The sequence below is a fragment of the Petromyzon marinus genome, chromosome 72 (assembly GCF_048934315.1).
Source record: "Petromyzon marinus isolate PM22_M1 ecotype Great Lakes invasive population chromosome 72, UKy_Petmar_22M1.pri1.0, whole genome shotgun sequence".
Lineage (NCBI taxonomy): Eukaryota > Metazoa > Chordata > Hyperoartia > Petromyzontiformes > Petromyzontidae > Petromyzon > Petromyzon marinus.
Window position 1 is genome coordinate 8,861,484 of NC_133738.1, and position 18,010 is coordinate 8,879,493.

General features: G+C 46.6%; 1 protein-coding gene across 5 annotated transcripts in view; it reads left to right on the plus strand.

The window, feature by feature from the left end:
* Positions 1-18,010, plus strand: part of LOC116957289 (RING finger protein 17-like) — a 126,342-nt gene that overhangs the window by 20,226 nt on the left and 88,106 nt on the right. For all 5 annotated transcript variants that reach the window (XM_032979346.2, XM_032979344.2, XM_032979342.2 and 2 more), the window contains exons 9-18: positions 2,577-2,657; positions 3,223-3,323; positions 5,221-5,389; positions 5,520-5,593; positions 7,415-7,483; positions 7,873-8,059; positions 9,061-9,202; positions 10,877-10,972; positions 11,842-12,009; positions 14,958-15,765. In XM_032979346.2, the coding sequence (XP_032835237.2) occupies positions 2,577-2,657; positions 3,223-3,323; positions 5,221-5,389; positions 5,520-5,593; positions 7,415-7,483; positions 7,873-8,059; positions 9,061-9,202; positions 10,877-10,972; positions 11,842-12,009; positions 14,958-15,765 (1,895 nt within the window). The remainder of the gene's footprint in view (positions 1-2,576; positions 2,658-3,222; positions 3,324-5,220; positions 5,390-5,519; positions 5,594-7,414; positions 7,484-7,872; positions 8,060-9,060; positions 9,203-10,876; positions 10,973-11,841; positions 12,010-14,957; positions 15,766-18,010) is intronic.

The window sequence follows — 18,010 nt, forward strand, 5'->3', positions numbered from 1 at the left end:
TGTATGGTCTGACTTTAACGTAGCTATTTCTGTGAGCAGTTACAAGCTAATCACTCAGCTATTTCAATGCTAAATTCTATGCTAATTCCATTGTCAAGGGGTGCCTCTGCGGATGTGTATGCTTTAACTTTTAACATAACTATTTCTGTGACCAGTCACAAGCTAATCATTCATCCATTTCAATGCTAAATTATATGCTAATTCCTTTGTCAAGGCGCTTTGTTCCTCTCACACAGCTTAAAGGCCGTGATCTGAACGTGGCTCTTTCACTCCAGCGCTGTCCTACCAGACAGTCTCGTCCCTTCACCTGATGAAGGCCGCTTGTGTTGTGGCCGAAACGTCGTGAGAATATTATTGTGTTATTTTATTTTATCAATTTATTATTTTATTCTCATTCTACGTGACTTTACCGAAAGAACCAAATAAGAAAAACCAACAAGATCATCACAAGTTCGACCTCCCTAATCGAACCAACTAAACTTCCCTCCCTGAAACCTGCTGCAAGACCCCCTAGATTATATGGTCTCCCCACGATTCATAAAGAAGGTACCCCACTACGACCCATCGTATCCACGATCAACTCCCCTACCTATAAGCTAGCACGTTTTCTGTCAGATACCTTGCTACCTTTCACTGGCAAGACCTCCTCAGCAGTACTTAACTCAGCCCAATTGGTCTCTATGGTCAAAGACGTTGTACTGTCCCCTGACGATATTCTTGTCAACTTCGATGTGGTCTCTCTGTTCACCAAGGTCCCAGTACCTGATACCATTGAAATAATTGAAAATTTGGTACAACATGGACTAGACCCCGATACACCTGCACTGGTTAGGCACTGCCTCACCAATACCTACTTTACTTGGAAAGGCACCTTCTACAAACAAAATGAGGGTACCCCCATGGGTTCTCCCTTGTCACCAGTGATAGCCAATGTTTTCATGGAGAAATTTGAATCAGACGCCATCCAGACTTCCACCCTCAGACCTTCCCTGTGGAAGAGATATGTAGACGACACTTTCGTCATTTGGCCACATGGCCTCCCAGCTTTAAACCTTTTCCTACGCCACATCACTTCCAGACATCCCGCCATCAAATTCACCATGGAAGTGGAGAAAGATGGCAAGCTGCCATTCTTGGATGTTTTGTTTGAGAGGAGACCTGATGGCTCATTGGGAAATTCTGTCTACAGGAAACCCACCCACATAGATTCCTACTTGAAACCTGATTCCCACCACCACCCAACTCAAAATAATTCTCTCATCAAAACGTTATACCACAGGGCTCATTGCATTTCGGACCAACACCACCTGACCAGTGAATTAAAACATGTACACCTGGCCCTCAAGAGAAACGGATACTCTGACCGTACCATCCGCCAAGCTGTTTCTCCCTCCATACAGAAACAACCACTTGATACTCCGATCAAAACCATCACACTACCATATATAACAGGCGTTACTAAAAAGATCTTCAAAATTCTAAACAAACAAGATCCTGGTCTGGTTCAATACAGTACACAAAATTCGTGATCTGATCCCCTCCGTGAAGGATGTCATTCCTGACTTACAGTACCCCGGGGTTTACAAATTGAGCTGCACCTGTGGCGACTGCTATATCGCGGAGACGAAACGACATGTCTCTGACCGAATTCGCGAGCACAAATCAGATTTGAAACATGGCAGAACGAATTCTTCTGCCGTAGCTGACCACTGTTACAACGCTGTTGGTGATCACGATATAGTTTTCTCCGATACCAAGGTCCTTTGTAAACCCACAGGTTTTCATCAGAGATTTATCTACGAGGCAATTTAGATCTACAAACACAGACACAATTTCAACCGAGAAGATGGTTTCAAATTAAGCAACCATTGGAAAGATGTTCTAAATCATGCCAAACATTAAACTAATTTTCAATGGTACAGTATATTTATCCAAATAGTGATGTACCAAACTTTCATAGAAGCTTATTTCACTTCACACCTACATTTGTAAACTCCCCTGCCCCCCCACCGTGCCGGTCCTCTACGTTCCACTTCACACCCCCTCCCCCCCTCCGTGCCGGTCCTCTTGTGCTTTACGGTCATTTTATGCTAATTCCTTTGTCAAAGCGTTTTGTTTCCTCCCACACAGCTTAAAGGACGCGACCTGGGCTTGACTCTTTTCACTCCAATGCTGTCCTCCTGACAGCACGGTCCCTTCACCTGATGAAGGCCACTTGTGTTGTGGCCGAAACGTCGTGATTTTTGTTTTATTTTTTTACCTACGTGACTTTTCCGAATAGAACCAAAGAGTATAGAAATAAAAAACCCGCATTATCATAATCTAAATTGTACTAAAGTATAACACGTAGGCTTTTGCCACCAATATTATCCATAATAACTTATTGGCTGTATCGGGTGGTGACAGGTTAAACGATGTCTTTTTATTTGCGTGATCTAACCCAAAAAACCCTCTCATGTAATAAAGTACACGGATTAACCTGAGTGCAATCTTTGATCGCAACATTCCTGAAAGCGCGTTTCTCACACCTTGAGCCACGCTTCCATTGACGATCATGTCATTGCTGCCCATTGCAGAAGGAAGAGCTGAGCATGCAGCTTCCCAAGGCCATTGTGGTGGGCCAGGCGAGGGTCTTAAAACTGAAGGAGGCGCTGCGAGTGAGTGGTCGCTGGCTGCAGCGATGCTGTATCGTCGTCGTCATTGTCGTTATCATTGTCGTCACCGTTGTCACCGTTGTCGTCATCGTCCTCATCGTTGTCATCATTGTCGTTGTCGCCGTCAAAGTTGTCGTCAACGTTCTCAACAACCATGATCTATCCACAGCTGGTTTACTGCACAGCAGTCGTTTTTAAGATGGAATACTCTGCTTGTGTTTTTTTAAGTGAAAAACTACCTTTGGCTGGCCACGACTAATCAGAACACTCGAGATCTATATCTAAACGTTTGCACGAACCCATTATAAAGTAACAGAGCATTTTAACAATTTTATGCAACAACGATCTCATTTTGTGCGGATTTAATGGCGTAGATGATTAAAGTGCGGAAACGGGTTTTAATCGATGTGTGGGAATAGGCTGAATTTGTACGCCTTTTAGTGTGGTGCATTGTCAGGCACTGCTATCATGGCTTTTATCCAGACGTTCATCGTCCTGGTGTATCATCCGAGCTGAAGGGTGTCTTTGGCTATGAAAGTGGCAGGTGTAATTGTAGCTTCCCCGACAGGAGTTTGAGAAGCTGCAGTCTGAGCTGCAGCCGCAGCTTCACACGGTGGTGTGCAGCATACATGAGAGCATCCACTCGCTGTGCTCCATGGTGCAGGCCCGGTGAGTTCCACATTCCACATGCACACGTGTACACTCCGTGTCATCGCATTAATGCACAAACATAAAAATAAAACATTCTAAACTTTACTCCAGTGACCCGGGTGCTACTGCGGGGTCCACGTTCTGCTCTGCTTCCTTCCCCCCCCCCCGCCCCTTCTCTCTCCCCCCTGCTAGCCGACCTCTTCAGTGCTGCTGCGGTGGCCCACTTTACTCCAGTGACCCGGGTGCTGCTGCGGGGTCCACTTTCTGCCCCTCCTCCTCCTCCCCCCCCTTCTCTCTCCACCCCTACTGCCGAGGTCTATATAACCTCGTGCCACGGCAGATCTTGCCTACTTCAGTTTTCTCTTGCTGTGGTTGTCCCACCTGATGACGATTGCTTGTGTTGCGATCGAAACGTCGTGATCTATTATTTTTCTACCGACGTGACTTTACCGAAAGAACCAAAGAGTAATGACAATAAAACAAGCGTATGCCACCTTTAGTTACGTGATGCAAATCAATTGCATTTCACTATTTACTTATTATGTAAGACTTACGTTTTCAAACCCAATATTTAAATCGTAGTCATCCGTAGGCAGAGTTAAAATAAACCTACCATTACAATTATAGACTGATCATTTCCTTGCAGTGGGCAAACGTACAAAATCAGCAAGGGATCAAATACTTTTTTCCCTCACTGTATATCTCTTAAGCCCCTTTCCCGAAGGTTCCTTGAGCTTCCGCTTTCCCTCCAGCCAATTACCTTCCACTTTTCCTCACAGATTCCAACTGTCCACCCTGTCGATCATCCTCCGTTTCCTGCTCTATTCCAAGTTATATTTCACCTCCAAACCTCCAATTCCCTGCTTCTAATCACTCCCCTTTCAGGCCCTTTAAGCACCAATCGTAGGGGCTTGTTTTACTTACTCTTTGGTTCTTTTCGGTAAAGTCACGTAGGTAAAAAATAAAACAACAAAAATCACGACGTTTCGGCCACACACAACACAAGTATGGATCCTTGCAGTCACGAAAGCTTCAAATCTAGCTCGTTTTACTTCCTGATTGTTTGTGTCATGCACGCCGTGTCTATAACGTCGGGGTGAGTTTTTTCGGTTGTGGCTGGATCACTACGCTCGTAAGAACGGTCAACAGCACGGATGATGCCAGCGATGGTTCCCCGCCAGTAGCGATGCTGTGACTCCAGGCCGAGGGGGCCCCACGCCGCTGGGCCCTGATCCCGGGAGACGCACACTGACGGTCTCGCCGAGTGAACGAGATGCGCGCACGAGGAGCGACAACGATAAGTTGGCACGTCAGGGGTTGTGCTTCCACTAAAGCAGTTCTCGCTGGAGTAGAACGGGCGTCGGGAGATGGCGGCAATGAGATCCACTCCACAATCACGTTCACGCATCGCTCGAGACTGGGAATGCAAAGTTGCATTGCGCACACGCGCTCCTGAGTTGAAGCGTTCCGCTTACCCAGCTGGCATGCGTGCCAAGTCTCTGCTGCTACCAATAAGGGTACCTGGAATAAATTTTGACTTAAAGCTTTCATGACTGTAGGAATTCATATTATGTGTCTTTCGGAAAAGCCACATAGAAAAATAAAAAAAACGTTTCGATTGCAACACAAGCAATTGTCATTGGGTGAAAAAATATAGCGGGAGTGTTATATTTTTTCACCTGATAACCATTGCTTGTGTTGCGATCGAAACGTCGTGATTTTTTTTACCGAAAGACCCAAGAATATTGGAATAAATTAGTCTTCTTTCTGTGCTGCGTGAGTGTGTGCACCACCTCGTGTCATCGCATGTTTTAGCCGCGTGTTCACTCGAACGCAATTATGCGGAGGCAGTGTTCTTGGCTGCAGCGCTGGCCATAACCATGACTTGCCAATTGCTTTTCTTTGTCTTTTGCAGGGGTGCAGAGCTGGTTTTTAAACTGAAGGACATGGAGGTTTGGCTCAACCCCATACTGACGAGAGGAACGAGCGTTCTTCACGAGTCACTCTTGTCGAACTGTGTCACCCTCGACACTGCCTGCAGAATGGCTCGGGGCCAGCAGTTCTGTACGCGGGACGTGCAAAAGGCACGGACGTATTCATTTTCTGTGCGCATTCGGTTGCAATAAACATGTCTGTGCCGGCCGCTACGATGGTGAATAACCGGAAGTTTGCGTCTTCACCGTGATTTGTATCGTGTCAACGTGTTCCGTGCAGGTGGTAGACCAGCTCCTGACGATGGACGTGCCAGAGCTGTGCTCCGTATTGCTCGAGGACTCGCTGGACCTGCAGTGAGTACAGCTTTTGAGACGCGGCTGCTTGCAATGCGACCGTTGAGTGTGCGAGGACGCCTGCGAATTATACCTTCACGCACGAGCAGCTTCCGAGGTCAAGAGGTCATAGTCAATGTTACTGACACCACAGTAACCTCACCTGTGTTTCCTGTTGCTGGCTCCTCTGTCTTTTGTTCCCGTGTCAACACCTCACCTCGCTGCGTTTTTTAGTCTGATCACCAACACCTCTGGGTGTTGCTCCGTGCCCTGTCTAGGTCACTGCTTGCCCCCCTACCCCTATCCAGCACACTTTGCTGTGCCTATAGCTCAGATACATAATATTCCCAATTTCCAAGTTTTTTTAAGTCTTGTCACATTTCTATAATTCTCTTCATACACCTTCATGCCAGTATCAGAATTTTTTTTCTTCTATAATTGTGTAATGAGAGCGCCATCGCCTGGATCATCAGGGGGCCATACAATTACCTTAGCACAGGCTTATCGATAGTGGGGTTTCTACCTAGGTGAAAGGTGAGAGGCGGGTCCACCAGGGAAGCCTCTGGGACATTCGGGAAGGTTTCAGGAGGGGCGTGGCGAGAGGCGGGGCTGAGCCCCGGGGAGGGGGATATAAGCGGGACCCCGAGCAATGCGAGGGGTCGGTATCCGAATTCTGAAGAGGAGCCCCGTCGCTGCCCCGCCATCTCCATCGACCACGTGGCGGCTCGTCCTTCAGCCGCTCAGTCGCTCCCTGGCGCACCGTCAGCCAGCGGTGTGTCAGAGTGGTGAGCGCCACGTGGCGCGGGGCAGCGTAGCCACCCGAAGGTGGAGTCCGTAATAAGGAGACGGAGACTGTGGATGTACCAAGCTTTATTTGAAATAAACATACAAAGTTCCTCACGTGTCAAAGACCACTCATTACAATTGCTTTAATGAGGCACCTATTTGGTTGTGTTACCTCACGCATGATTCAAAGCTACGGTGAACATTTGATTCCTCACTCAAAGCATTTCTCCAGAGTCCACGCTTCTGCCTGCCTCCCTCTCTCCTGCTCGTAGTGAGGGGAGATATCGGCGTTGTGGCCACCCCCGTATCAGGGGGGATATTGATGTTGTGCCCAGCCCCCGTTTAAAGGGGAGATATTGGTGTTGTGTCCAGCCCCGTATAAAGGGGGATATTGGTGTTCTGCCTACCCCCCTAACAGGGGGGATATTGGCGTTATGCCCAGCCCCATATCAAGTGGGATATTGGTGTTGTGCCTAGCACCGTGGCAAGCGGGGGGATATTGGTGTTGTGCCTAGCCCTGTGGCAAGGGGGGATATTGGCATTATGCCCAGCCCCGTATCAAGGGGGATATTGGTGTTGTATCCAGCCCCGTTGCGACCGCTCCCCACTCCACGCTGCGTCCGTATCGGCGGTGGGCAACCTGCAGCCCGTTGAGCCTGGGTTTTGTTGAAGTGCTGCGTTGAATGGGTCCCATGATTTTAACGGCTGGCTCTCCACTCTCACCACACGGCCTTTCAGGACCACGTTGTGCCGATGAGGCTCGGTCTAAACCCATCCAGAGCTCGACCTCCTGATTAAACAAACGCCTCAGGAAAGTGGTGGGTCCAGTAGGCGCCATCGGCTGATGGACCAAATGTTAACCATCACGTGTTGAAATGCATCCTTGTCCTGATTATTAAAAAAAAGAATTTGATGCTACTTTAAGTAATACCGTTTAATAATACATGATAGCATGGATTAAAAAAAAACATTTTATGATCCAAGTGTCCAGCGGTGGTGTTTATGAGCAGTGTACAGATGTGGAATGGGGAGTTAATTCCGTGTGCTCATGCGCAGGTGTGACCTGGACGCGACGCAGCTGTTCGGCCACATTAAGGAACTCGGCACGATTTTGTTCCCCACAAGGTAATCCTGCTTCTTCGAACACGGTTTTTCAAACTATTGTTACATCAGTCATTGTTATATTTTTTGTCTCTTTTTCACCATCCCTTTGTTGAATGCTGCAGGCGTTGACGTCACGCGACGTTGACTTGCGTCTGGGAACTTGCGCGGAAAGCAGCAGCGCATCATACCCGTGTTGGAGAGAACAGCCCCTCTTGAAAGATGTCTGAACACTTTCTGTTATATTCCATCATGCACCATGGGTCCCACACCAGGCGGTGCTGCTGCCCCTCTTCTCATGCCCTGCCATGGAGGAATTTGCCGGATACCCCTCAAATTCACCGTTTCCGCCTCGCGTTACCTAAACGTACGCTAATGCGGTGGGTAACTTGTCTTCCCCCCTTTGTTGCCAGGCTCCTGGAGTATGGCAAAAGCATGAGTGCGGCTGCTGGGTCAGACCGGTCTCCAGTAGGGGCCATGCCCCTTTCGCCGATGCAACAGCAGCAGCAGCAGCAGGCTCACGGCAGCCGTGCCACAACCAGAGGCCACGCAGAAAAGGGACCAATCGGGCCTGACCTAAAGCTCACCCTGAACCTGCAGGTAAGTTAGCAAACACTATGGAGGGGTAGTGATGCTCTCTGATACTGGGCGGTGAACAGTTCGATTTAAAACCAATTCCTGCACTCATGCACCTTTGTAGTCTTGTTAGTGCGTCATTTATGGAGGTTATGTGTTCCTGTATACATGAATAATGCAATTGTCACTTTGGCTTTTGAAGTAAACATAGGAAGAAACGAGATGGAACATGTGGGGCAGACAATATGAATGAGATCATCTGAATGAGATGTAAAATAATGCATCTTTTTATGATTTACAAAAGATCTGCACATGCCAATTTCGCAAAGCAAACATCAAGAAAAAGATAAAAACAAGAAATGCAAACGACAAGTTGTTTTGGACGTGCAATTATACCTGTTATTGGTTCCATGGGGGTCACATGGTCATCGTGGAATTGTGAAATCCAGCACGGCTGAATTGTCAACACATCTGCATTGAGATAATTTAGACAATTTTGGTGCTTTAAATGTCCAAATGACAGGCCACTTTGTTGAGCTATCAGTTGTGGCCAGGTCGCTTCTGAAAAATAAGTTAATACCTCTGGAATTTTCTTGCTTAAATTTGGGGGCTTTAATTTTTATGTTTGGGTGATTTGTTTACCTTGTACTTTGCACTACTAGCATCTGTTTTGTTGTAACATTTTTACCCTGTGCTCCTACTGGACATCTGTGAAAAAGAGCTTTATAGCTCATCGGATTCCTCCTACAGTAGAAAAAAATATTTTGATTCTGTTATTAAAGAGTACTAGGTCGCTTATGTTCTTGTGCATGGCAATGTGTTGAAGACCTAAATGCCAACACCGTCTGCTGACCACGAGAGGCCTCCAGGAGAGAGCTGGTGCAGCTCTGCTATTCCTTCCCCCCCCGCCCCGTTGAAAGAGCGCAGTCGATAGCGTTTTTTTACGATGTGATCCGTAGCTGTGGGTTTTGCCTCGGCCTTGTCGGTGTTCAGATGAACGAGTTCCTGCCGGTTTTGTTGTGCAGGGTCCGAAGCACGCGAACCCCCCCACAGCGACGTGGTCCAAGAAGGGAGGAGCAGTGTCGGCTGCTGCAGCGCTATCGTCTGCATCGCTTGCCCGTTGCCTGTTCCCAGGCATATCTGGAGATGAGTCTGTCAGTCTGGCAGGTGAGCTCCCCCTCGCGCATCGGGGCACCGTGGTGGCGAGATGTTATCTCCTTCGCTTGGTGTGCAGGAGGTCGTTGTGGGTTCGGTCGTAACCCTGACGATGCCTGTTGTGTAATTGGCGTTTGCGTATCTCTCCCAGTGGCTGCGTGGATTTTTTCTCCCGGTCTTCCAGTTTTTCCCTCCACATTTCGTATCAACATCACTCTGCTGCTTTACATTTCCACGAGATCAGCCACTTCGTTGAACTATCATTTGTGGCCAGGTCACTTCTGAAAAAGAGCTATATTGCTCGGTGGGCTTTACCTGGTAAAGTAAAAATTGTATTTTCTTTCGTTTAGGAGGGGAAGCAGCCCCTCACTGGTAATTAATAATAATGTTATTCCAAATGCGTTACTGTGGCCATCTCGAACGCTCTTACTTCCGATATTATGAAGCCAGTGGAACTATGCACTTTTCATTCTAAATTGAAAACTAATTTCTTTAGAACTGCTTTTTGTGTTTAGTTTATTGTCCTCTCTTTGTACCTCCAATTATCATGGTTCGCTACGTACAGTTTCAAAGAAGTTCAACATAAACAATGAAACAAATAACAGGAGGTGGTCAGATGTTGAAACATCAAATAGGTACATTTTGCAAGGCATCAAGTCTGTACTAACCAAACGTATTTGTGGCAAAAATTCAAACAAACATGCTCTGAGAATAATATACGCATTGTCTTTGAAATTGATTGGACTACACCAGAGAGACACCCTTCTTTATGGTCTTGTCTCACCACCAGTGTTAGGCCAGAGAACGCCAAAAGGCAAACAGTACAAAGACAATGCAAGTTTCGGAGCACTTATAGCTCAGGTCGAGCAGTTATTTCTATGGGATACCTTTTTGCCAGTATAAAAAATGTTGAAAATAAAATGATAGGTTGTATACCCTTTGGCAATAAAGGTATCTATTTGAACATGTTAACACCTGTTTTATTGCCAGAAAGGGTACAAAACCTATTTTTTTTTTCATTTTAAATACTGGTAAATAGATCCCATAGATAAGTTCAATATAAACACACATTTCAGGGACTCCTCTACTTACCAACGAGTTAGGTTCCAGAGGTCTGTTCGTCAGTTGATTTGTTTGCAAGTCCAACTATCAATTTCAAACATGTTGTACTGCATGTACACTAAATATGGGGAATGGCTTTAAAAGTTGTATTATCTACTGTAGATATAGATGCCACTGGTTCTTCACGTTCTGTAGGTTAAGATGCTACCACCGCCATCATTTGCGCGGCGGTTGAAATTACGACTCTTGGTCCAAACAGGCAACTGGACATGCGGGACAGGTTTGTTTGTATCTCTGAAAGTTTCTAAGTCGAATATCCGTAAGTCCATAACCTTTTGCCGCTGCAATAAGCTCCATCCACGAATGGTTCGGTACTATGCTTCAGCACCTCGTCTGTGAATTACCACGGAACAAGTAGGGGCAGCGAGAATTGTTCCGTTTGTGTTTAGAGCCAGCAGTGGCAATGCGATTGTTCTCGAGATCCGAACCCCTACTTGAGCGTGGTGAGTGATAGTGTCACACACAGTGAAGTGAAATCATGTCAATGTATTTATCTACAACCCCTTGAGGGTTTTCCAGATGTTGGCGCTTGGCTGTTTTTTTCTTTTCCCTCCCCTTGGGTAGGAATGATGACAGCTGGTGGGGAGCCGAGCTCCGTCCAAAGGTGCAAGATAGGGAACGCAAAATCGTCCCGTAATCGGCCCTCCTGGATTTCACAGGGTCAGGAACCACGCACTCACGTGACAGATTACAGCACGCTTGTGAAAACATTCTCGGGCGTAATTTGTTTTATAAATAATAAAATAAAGATGTCGCTCTCAAGTCACTTTCTGCATTGTCCTTATTATTTGAACATCATGAACACATTATCATGCTATTGTGTCAATGCTAAATTTTAATCCTCTTGACTTTGGTATAAGTTATGGGCCTAATTCATATACATTTTTTTGGCCTTCATTCAACGTACGTTACTAAATGCTGCAAACACCACAAGGACAAATCTCCTGTCCACTAGAGCAATGGCCCCAGTGGACGATCAGAAAAACTTCAGAAAAAGCGGCAGGCACTGTCCTGACACGACACCCGACAGAATAGGAGCGAGTGTCCAGTCCTCAACGTCGCCTAAGAGCATTTCACTGGCAATGCCTGGATAAATGGTGTATCCATGACAACTCAAGGTGAGGGGGGAGGTAGGTGACGAGGTTATCTGACCCTGCGTCTGCCTCTCTCCCTCTGTACCGGTGCTCGATGAGCTTCCTAAAGCCTTTGTGTCGTCTAATCACTTGGCTGTTATTGACTGCAGGAATGGGATAGCAGATTTGTATGACGGTGTCTGATGTAGTAATTATAGCTGTAAACATAGCAGCCCCAAGCATACCATGTGAACTATAATGCGTTTTGCAATTGCCATATATTCGCATCAAACTTATGCCTGTATAGAAGAATATGCGGTGTGTAAGTGAAAATGCGCCAAACTTGGCAGCATAACACGTGCACCTGGTGCACGAAGTAAAGTGTATTTCTGTGTTGAATCGCATTCGTGTTGTTCATCGTTTATGTTGTGTTGTGCCGTGGGCTCATGTGCGCAGACGCGATGCATTCGGAGCAGGTAATGCTGACCCACGTGGTGAATCCCAGACACTTCTACGTGCAGTACTACGCCGCTCGCTACCGCAACGAGAAGCTCAACTTGGCGCTTTCCAAGTACTGCATGGCCCAGACTAAAAACTCTTCAGCCATACAAACCCTCAGCATCGGTAACACACGCACGCATGTACACGCACGCTCACACACGCAAGACAGTTGTGGCCCAAGCGGTTTTTGTTATTATTTATTTAGAACCATTGCAGGTCAAGTTTCAATATAGGTTTTAGAATTATGGAATGTGTGTGACGTCCAGGCTTGACCTTAGAGGGGGTGGTAGTTAATGCGTCTCCCCGAGCTGCGTGGCGTGAGAGGAGGGTGACTCCCCTGATCTTCGTGCGTCTCCAACTGGAATAACTTGCAGTGGGACGACTCCCTATAATCGTGTTGAGGGTTCTTTTTTTTCTTGGGCCATAAATAGTAGACTTGATTATCCGCGTGCGGTTTATCCGATTTGCGGATTTTGACAAATTAATAACTAATGATTATATCTAAAGCCCAAATTAATCATCTAAAAATAGTTAGACATTGTTATTCTCAGAAATGTTTATTACAAGTCACGTGCTTTAACCGAGCAAATATGTTGATCCAGGTTGATTCGAAATCCACATGATTGCTGCTACAGTAGAGTAGTTGCAAATATTTACAACAGTGGGTGGAGTTTGATTGATGGTGATTGGCGTGGCTCTGCTGCTGTCTACTTGGTGGGCGAAGTCTTCTGCGCGGGAGCAGGAAAGTGTTATCATTGAGCACACGCATCGAACGGTCGATCGTTACTATTCTAAATCGAAAGAGTATCAATCAAAATTGTCAATTGTGATTCATTTTGAGTGATTTATCCCATCATTAATCTTTTGAGTTTTACTTGACGAAACTGTGCGATGGCAGAGAAACGTAAACATAATTTACACCTAAATTATTGTTTTTTTGGCATAAAGATCCGCAGACAATGGATATTTTTGTATTATTCACGATGTTTGAATTATCCGTGGCCGTCTTCCCCGTCATTAGCGCGGATAATCGAGAGTCTACTGTAGTTTTAATAACACGAACCTCCACGTTCTTGACCCCAAAGCCACGAATTTTGAAACCGAAAAGTGCGGAGTCACTATTTTTAAGCGGCGTCAAACTGCATTGAATCCACTCATAAATAGCACAGCAGGGTTATTATAGCGGCGTGGCAGTAATTAAGTATTACACTGAATTCTTGAACGTCAAAACAATCCAGGCAATACTCTTAGCCATGGTGAGCAATGGCAAAAGACTTTGACACCCGAGGGTCACAGTGAACGAGAATGTTGTGCGGCCGGATAATTTCTGAATCCGTGGTGCAAACAAGATGCCGTTGGACTAACCCTCAGGAATACAATGCCCCAGCTGTCGAATGAGTGGATAGGACATGAATGTGCATGCAGTGGTGCGATTTACCATGGTGTCCGCTTTATCACGTTGCCTGAGATCTGACATCCGTAGAGCGAACGCGGCAAAACGCGTTCTCACCGCACGTCCCAAACCATCGAATTTTAACTTGAACGCTGCGAAGGTAAACGAGTTAACGGGACACGTGCGCCTACTCCACTGCGGTGCGACCCATTGCTTTCCTTGGATCCAACAGCCTTCCCGCCCTCATTTTGTGTCCAAGAAACCTTAAACAACATCTGACCTTAGAGCTGGTTCTCTTGGAGCGTTCCGAGTCACCCCAGCATGCGTGTAGGTCCCTAGAATACCGAGACAAACTGCTCCGTTGCCACTCACCACCATAATAGAGACTGTACATTGATGTGCGGTATTCCTTTGGTCAACAGTGGCATCGCTTAACGGTTTTTCACTTAATGTCTTGCCTTACATAGGGACCCATTGTTTTGATTAACGTTAACATTTTGACTAACGTTAACAGTGTGACTAAAGGTACGTTTACGTTATGTACGCGGCCGTCAATTTCGGCCAATCATAGTGCTCGTAAAAGGGACTGAGCCATGCCCTCAGCCAGTCGGCGACACCACATATGAGCGTTTAGACCTCGACTGGCTTTGTTTACATTACTTCTGTTTTAGCAGTGGAATGGATTCATGCTTTTGTAGTGACTGTGATTGTCACTGTGGTGCCGGGCTTACGAAGCCACGGCGGATAATGTGTTGGCATTATGTGTAGCCCGCTTACTGGGCGTAGTACCAGCCCTAGCGGGGCTTTGTGAGCGCTGGTCAGCGCGGAGGCACCACATACAGTGTGCGGTGCGGGCTCCCGGTGAGGGAGCTAGAGGGAGTGTCAGCCAGCCAGGGTTACGTTGGGGCATGATACGCTGGTTGACCTGCCGACACGTGACCGGATGATATTGGAGGGGGGGCCACCGGTGGACGGGGGCCGCTGGGGGGGTCACGTGGTATAAAAGAGCTCTCGGGAGCCTTCGGGAAAGAGCTCGAGAGATCTAGAAGGTGAGCGGGGCGAGGGGCGGAGCCAACCCCAGCCCAGGCCGATATAACGGGGGTCCCGTGAGGAGCTTGGGGTTCTTGGGGTTGTTGGTGATGAAGATCCACGTCGGGTAAAAGAAGCCTCTAGCCACGTGGTCCGGGACCCAGCTTGTGGTCCGGGCCGGAATAGCGAACCATGTCTAGTTCTGGCATAGCGTGGCTAGATGGGCACTCAACGCCTAAGTGTAGGTTGTGTTATGTTATGTTGAGTTACTAAAATAGTGTTGCTCCCAAGACCACGTCTACGACTTAGTTGGACTCACTACACTTTTAACATGTAATTCCTATATTCGAGTAACAGTTTTCGTGGAACAGATTAAAAATGTTGACCGAGGGACTACTGTATAGCTTGACGGTCATGTACATTTTGTTATAACAAAAATCATGAAATGTGGCACAAAGATTAAATTGTTGCTGCTTTTGATTTGCCAGGAGGAATTAGGTTTGAAAGCGCTGTGTGTATTTCTTCTGTTGGTGTACACTTTTAAAAAGAAATCCGTAACAAAATTGGAATTCTGAAAAGTAAACTTGTGACCTGTAATTATTGCGCCGAGTAGGCCACCAACAGACTAATTGGCGTTTCGTTCTCGCAGGCGAGGTTCTGTGCATGCGGAGCTGTGTGAGCAATAAGTGGCACCGCGTCAAAATAATTTCCATCCGGGCTGGTGAGGAGTTGTGCGGTTCTGTGCAAGCGGAGGGGGGAGAGGGCACGGCCAGCCTCGGGCTTTTACGAAGCATCGCATTGAAAATGCGGGTATTTGACGAGCGGGAGTCGGAAAACGACGCGGTCCTCGGAGTGGCGACAGCAGCCGAAATGACGTCGTCTGTGGAAGCTGGGCACGTGGCCGATGAGGGCATTGTGAAGGCGAGAGGCAGCACTGCTGGGCAGACGCTGCATGTGGCCGAGAGAAGCGGCTGTGGTTTTGTCGAGGCAGATTACCTCTCTCTGCTTGAATGCACACATCCAAAATCCCCCGGCGTATGTGGCTCGATCACGAGCTTGCAAAAGCGAGAGGATGCAGATGGCAAACGCGCGGACGCACGTGGAAAGGGCCACGTTGCCAAATGGAACTTTTCCACCGAGAAGAGCGCCGAACGTGCTCGTGAAATCTGCGAAACGAGCAAAAAAATTGGAGTGGTGTCGGGTCTGCTCACCTGCTCGGAGGAAATGGAAATGATCGACGGTGTCTTGGAATGCGGCTGGGAACACGAGGACAACTGTGCTGCTGCACCTGACAGGCACCCAGGAGTGGAAGGTGAAGCCCAAGCAAGCGCTGACACTCAGTCGTCCAAACCGGCCTTGGTTTCACAGGGAGCGTCATCATTCCCCATTGACAAAGTAACCAGGCTGAACGTTTTCCTGGTGGATGAAGGAAGAACGGAAGTGTTTTACGTGAGAAGGTATTGTCATTCTAAATAAGAACGTCTTTTGGATGTGCGTGTGTGCGTGTGTGCGTGCATTTGTTTATGATTTTTTAAATTGCCCTGTGGCAAGCGATGCTCTGTAACCTTTCGTTTGGGAAGTTGGTGGCCGAATTTGGTGACATAATCCACATGATTTAAAGCTTTCGTGACTGCAGGGATTCATATTCTTGGTCCTTTCGGTAAGGTCACGTAGAAGGGAAATAATACAATTATCAGGACATTTCGATTGCAACAAGCAATAATCATCAGGTGTGAAAACCACAGCAAGAAAATTTGAAAAAAGTGGCGTTTTTTCCCTATCATTAGCACCACTGCCAGCATCTGGCGGTTGTTCAGACGTACGAGTCCATCTATGCTCGGAATGGAGGGGGGAGAGAAAGATAATGGAATGCGGTCTGAAAGTCACCGTAAGTGTGAACACAATTAAGACCCAAAATGGTTTATCAAATCCTTCCAATGATTGCTAAGCCAGAATCCATCTTCTCAGTTGAAATTGTCTGTGTTTGTATATGTGGATAGCCTCATGAACGAATCTCTCATGGTAGCCAGATGGCTTGCAGAGAACCTCTGTCTTGTGAGCCCACTGAATTATAACAGTGGTCTGCCACGGCTGAGGTGTTGGTCCTACCGTGTTTTAGGTCTGCTTTGTGTTCACCGATGCGGTCCGAGACATGTCGTTTGGTTTCTCCAATGTAACTGCTACCACAGAGGCAACTTAGTTTGAAGAACATTAGCCTTGAGAGGGACTTCCCTCATCAAGACTCTACACCATAGAGCCCAATGCATCTCCGACCAGGAACACATTGCCAGTGAACTCAAGCACGTACACCAAGCTCTCAAGGCCATCACTCCAACCATGAAGAAGGACCCTCTTGAGGAGCCATTCAAAACCATCACTTTACCCTACATTGCGGGGGTCACAAAAAGATCTCCAAAATCTTGAATAAACACAAGATACATGTCCGATTCAACACTGTACATAAAATCCGTGATCTGGTCCCGTCTGTAAAAGATGTGATTCCAGACATACGGTACCCTGGCGTCTACAAACTAAGTTGCCTCTGTGGTAGCAGTTACATTGGAGAAACCAAATGACACATCTCGGACCGCATCCGTGAACACAAAGCAGACCTAAAACACGATAGGACCAACACCTCGGCCGTGGCAGATCACTGTTATAATTCAGTAGGCTCACATGACATTGACTTCCCCAAGACAGAGGTTCTCTGAAAGCCATCTGGCTACCATGAGAGATTCGATCATGAGGCTATCCACATATACAAACACAGACAATTTCAACTGAGAAGATGAATTCTGGCTTAGAAATCATTGGAAGGATTTGATAAACCATTTCGGGTCTTAATTGATTGTGTTCACGCTTACGGTGACTTTCAGACCGCATTCCATTCTCTTTCTCTCCCCCCTCCTCCGTTCTGAGCATAGATGGACTCGTCTGTCTGAACAACTGTCAGTTGCTGTCCGTGGTGCTAACGTTAAGAAAAAACCACCACTTCAAATTTTCTTGCTGTGGTTTTCACACCTGATGATGATTGTTTGTGTTGCAATCAAAACGTCGTGATAATTGTATTGTTTTATTTTTATTATTGTATTATTTCCCTTCTACGTGACTTTACCGAAAGAACCAAGAATATAATCCACATGCTTCTTTTTTCCAGATCTCTCCGATATTTCCCGCATTTCTCCACTTAAGGGTGTTTTTTTATTTTACAATATCTCTGTTGGGTAATCCACGTTGCGGGGGTGTCAGCCGTGTTTCGGGGGGTAGACTGTGATGATCACTGAGATCTCGAGTTTGATCTCCAGCCATGGCCAACGGTGGGGTGATACCTAAACCGACCGTGGCCCTAATGAGCTCCAAAACCTCAAAATATTTTTTTGGGATTCATTCCTTTTTTACCGACCGTCTTGTTAATTTCTCTTTGCTGGTATTTTATTCGATGCTTTTTTCTCCTTGGCACCTTTTAGCCAAGATCAAAATTATGAAAAATAAGAATAGATTTTACCTTTTTACTTGTGTTAAGTTCAAACACCAAAATAGATGGCCTTCTTTGTGGCCTTGTTCACGAACAGTTCAAAGTCTTTGTACCGTTCGCCTCTTGGCGTTCTCTGGTATAACACTGGTGAGAGCCATTTTTAAAGCAATTTGTAAACATTTAATTGCACTCTATTATAAATAAAATGTGGTGTTTTTTTACATATT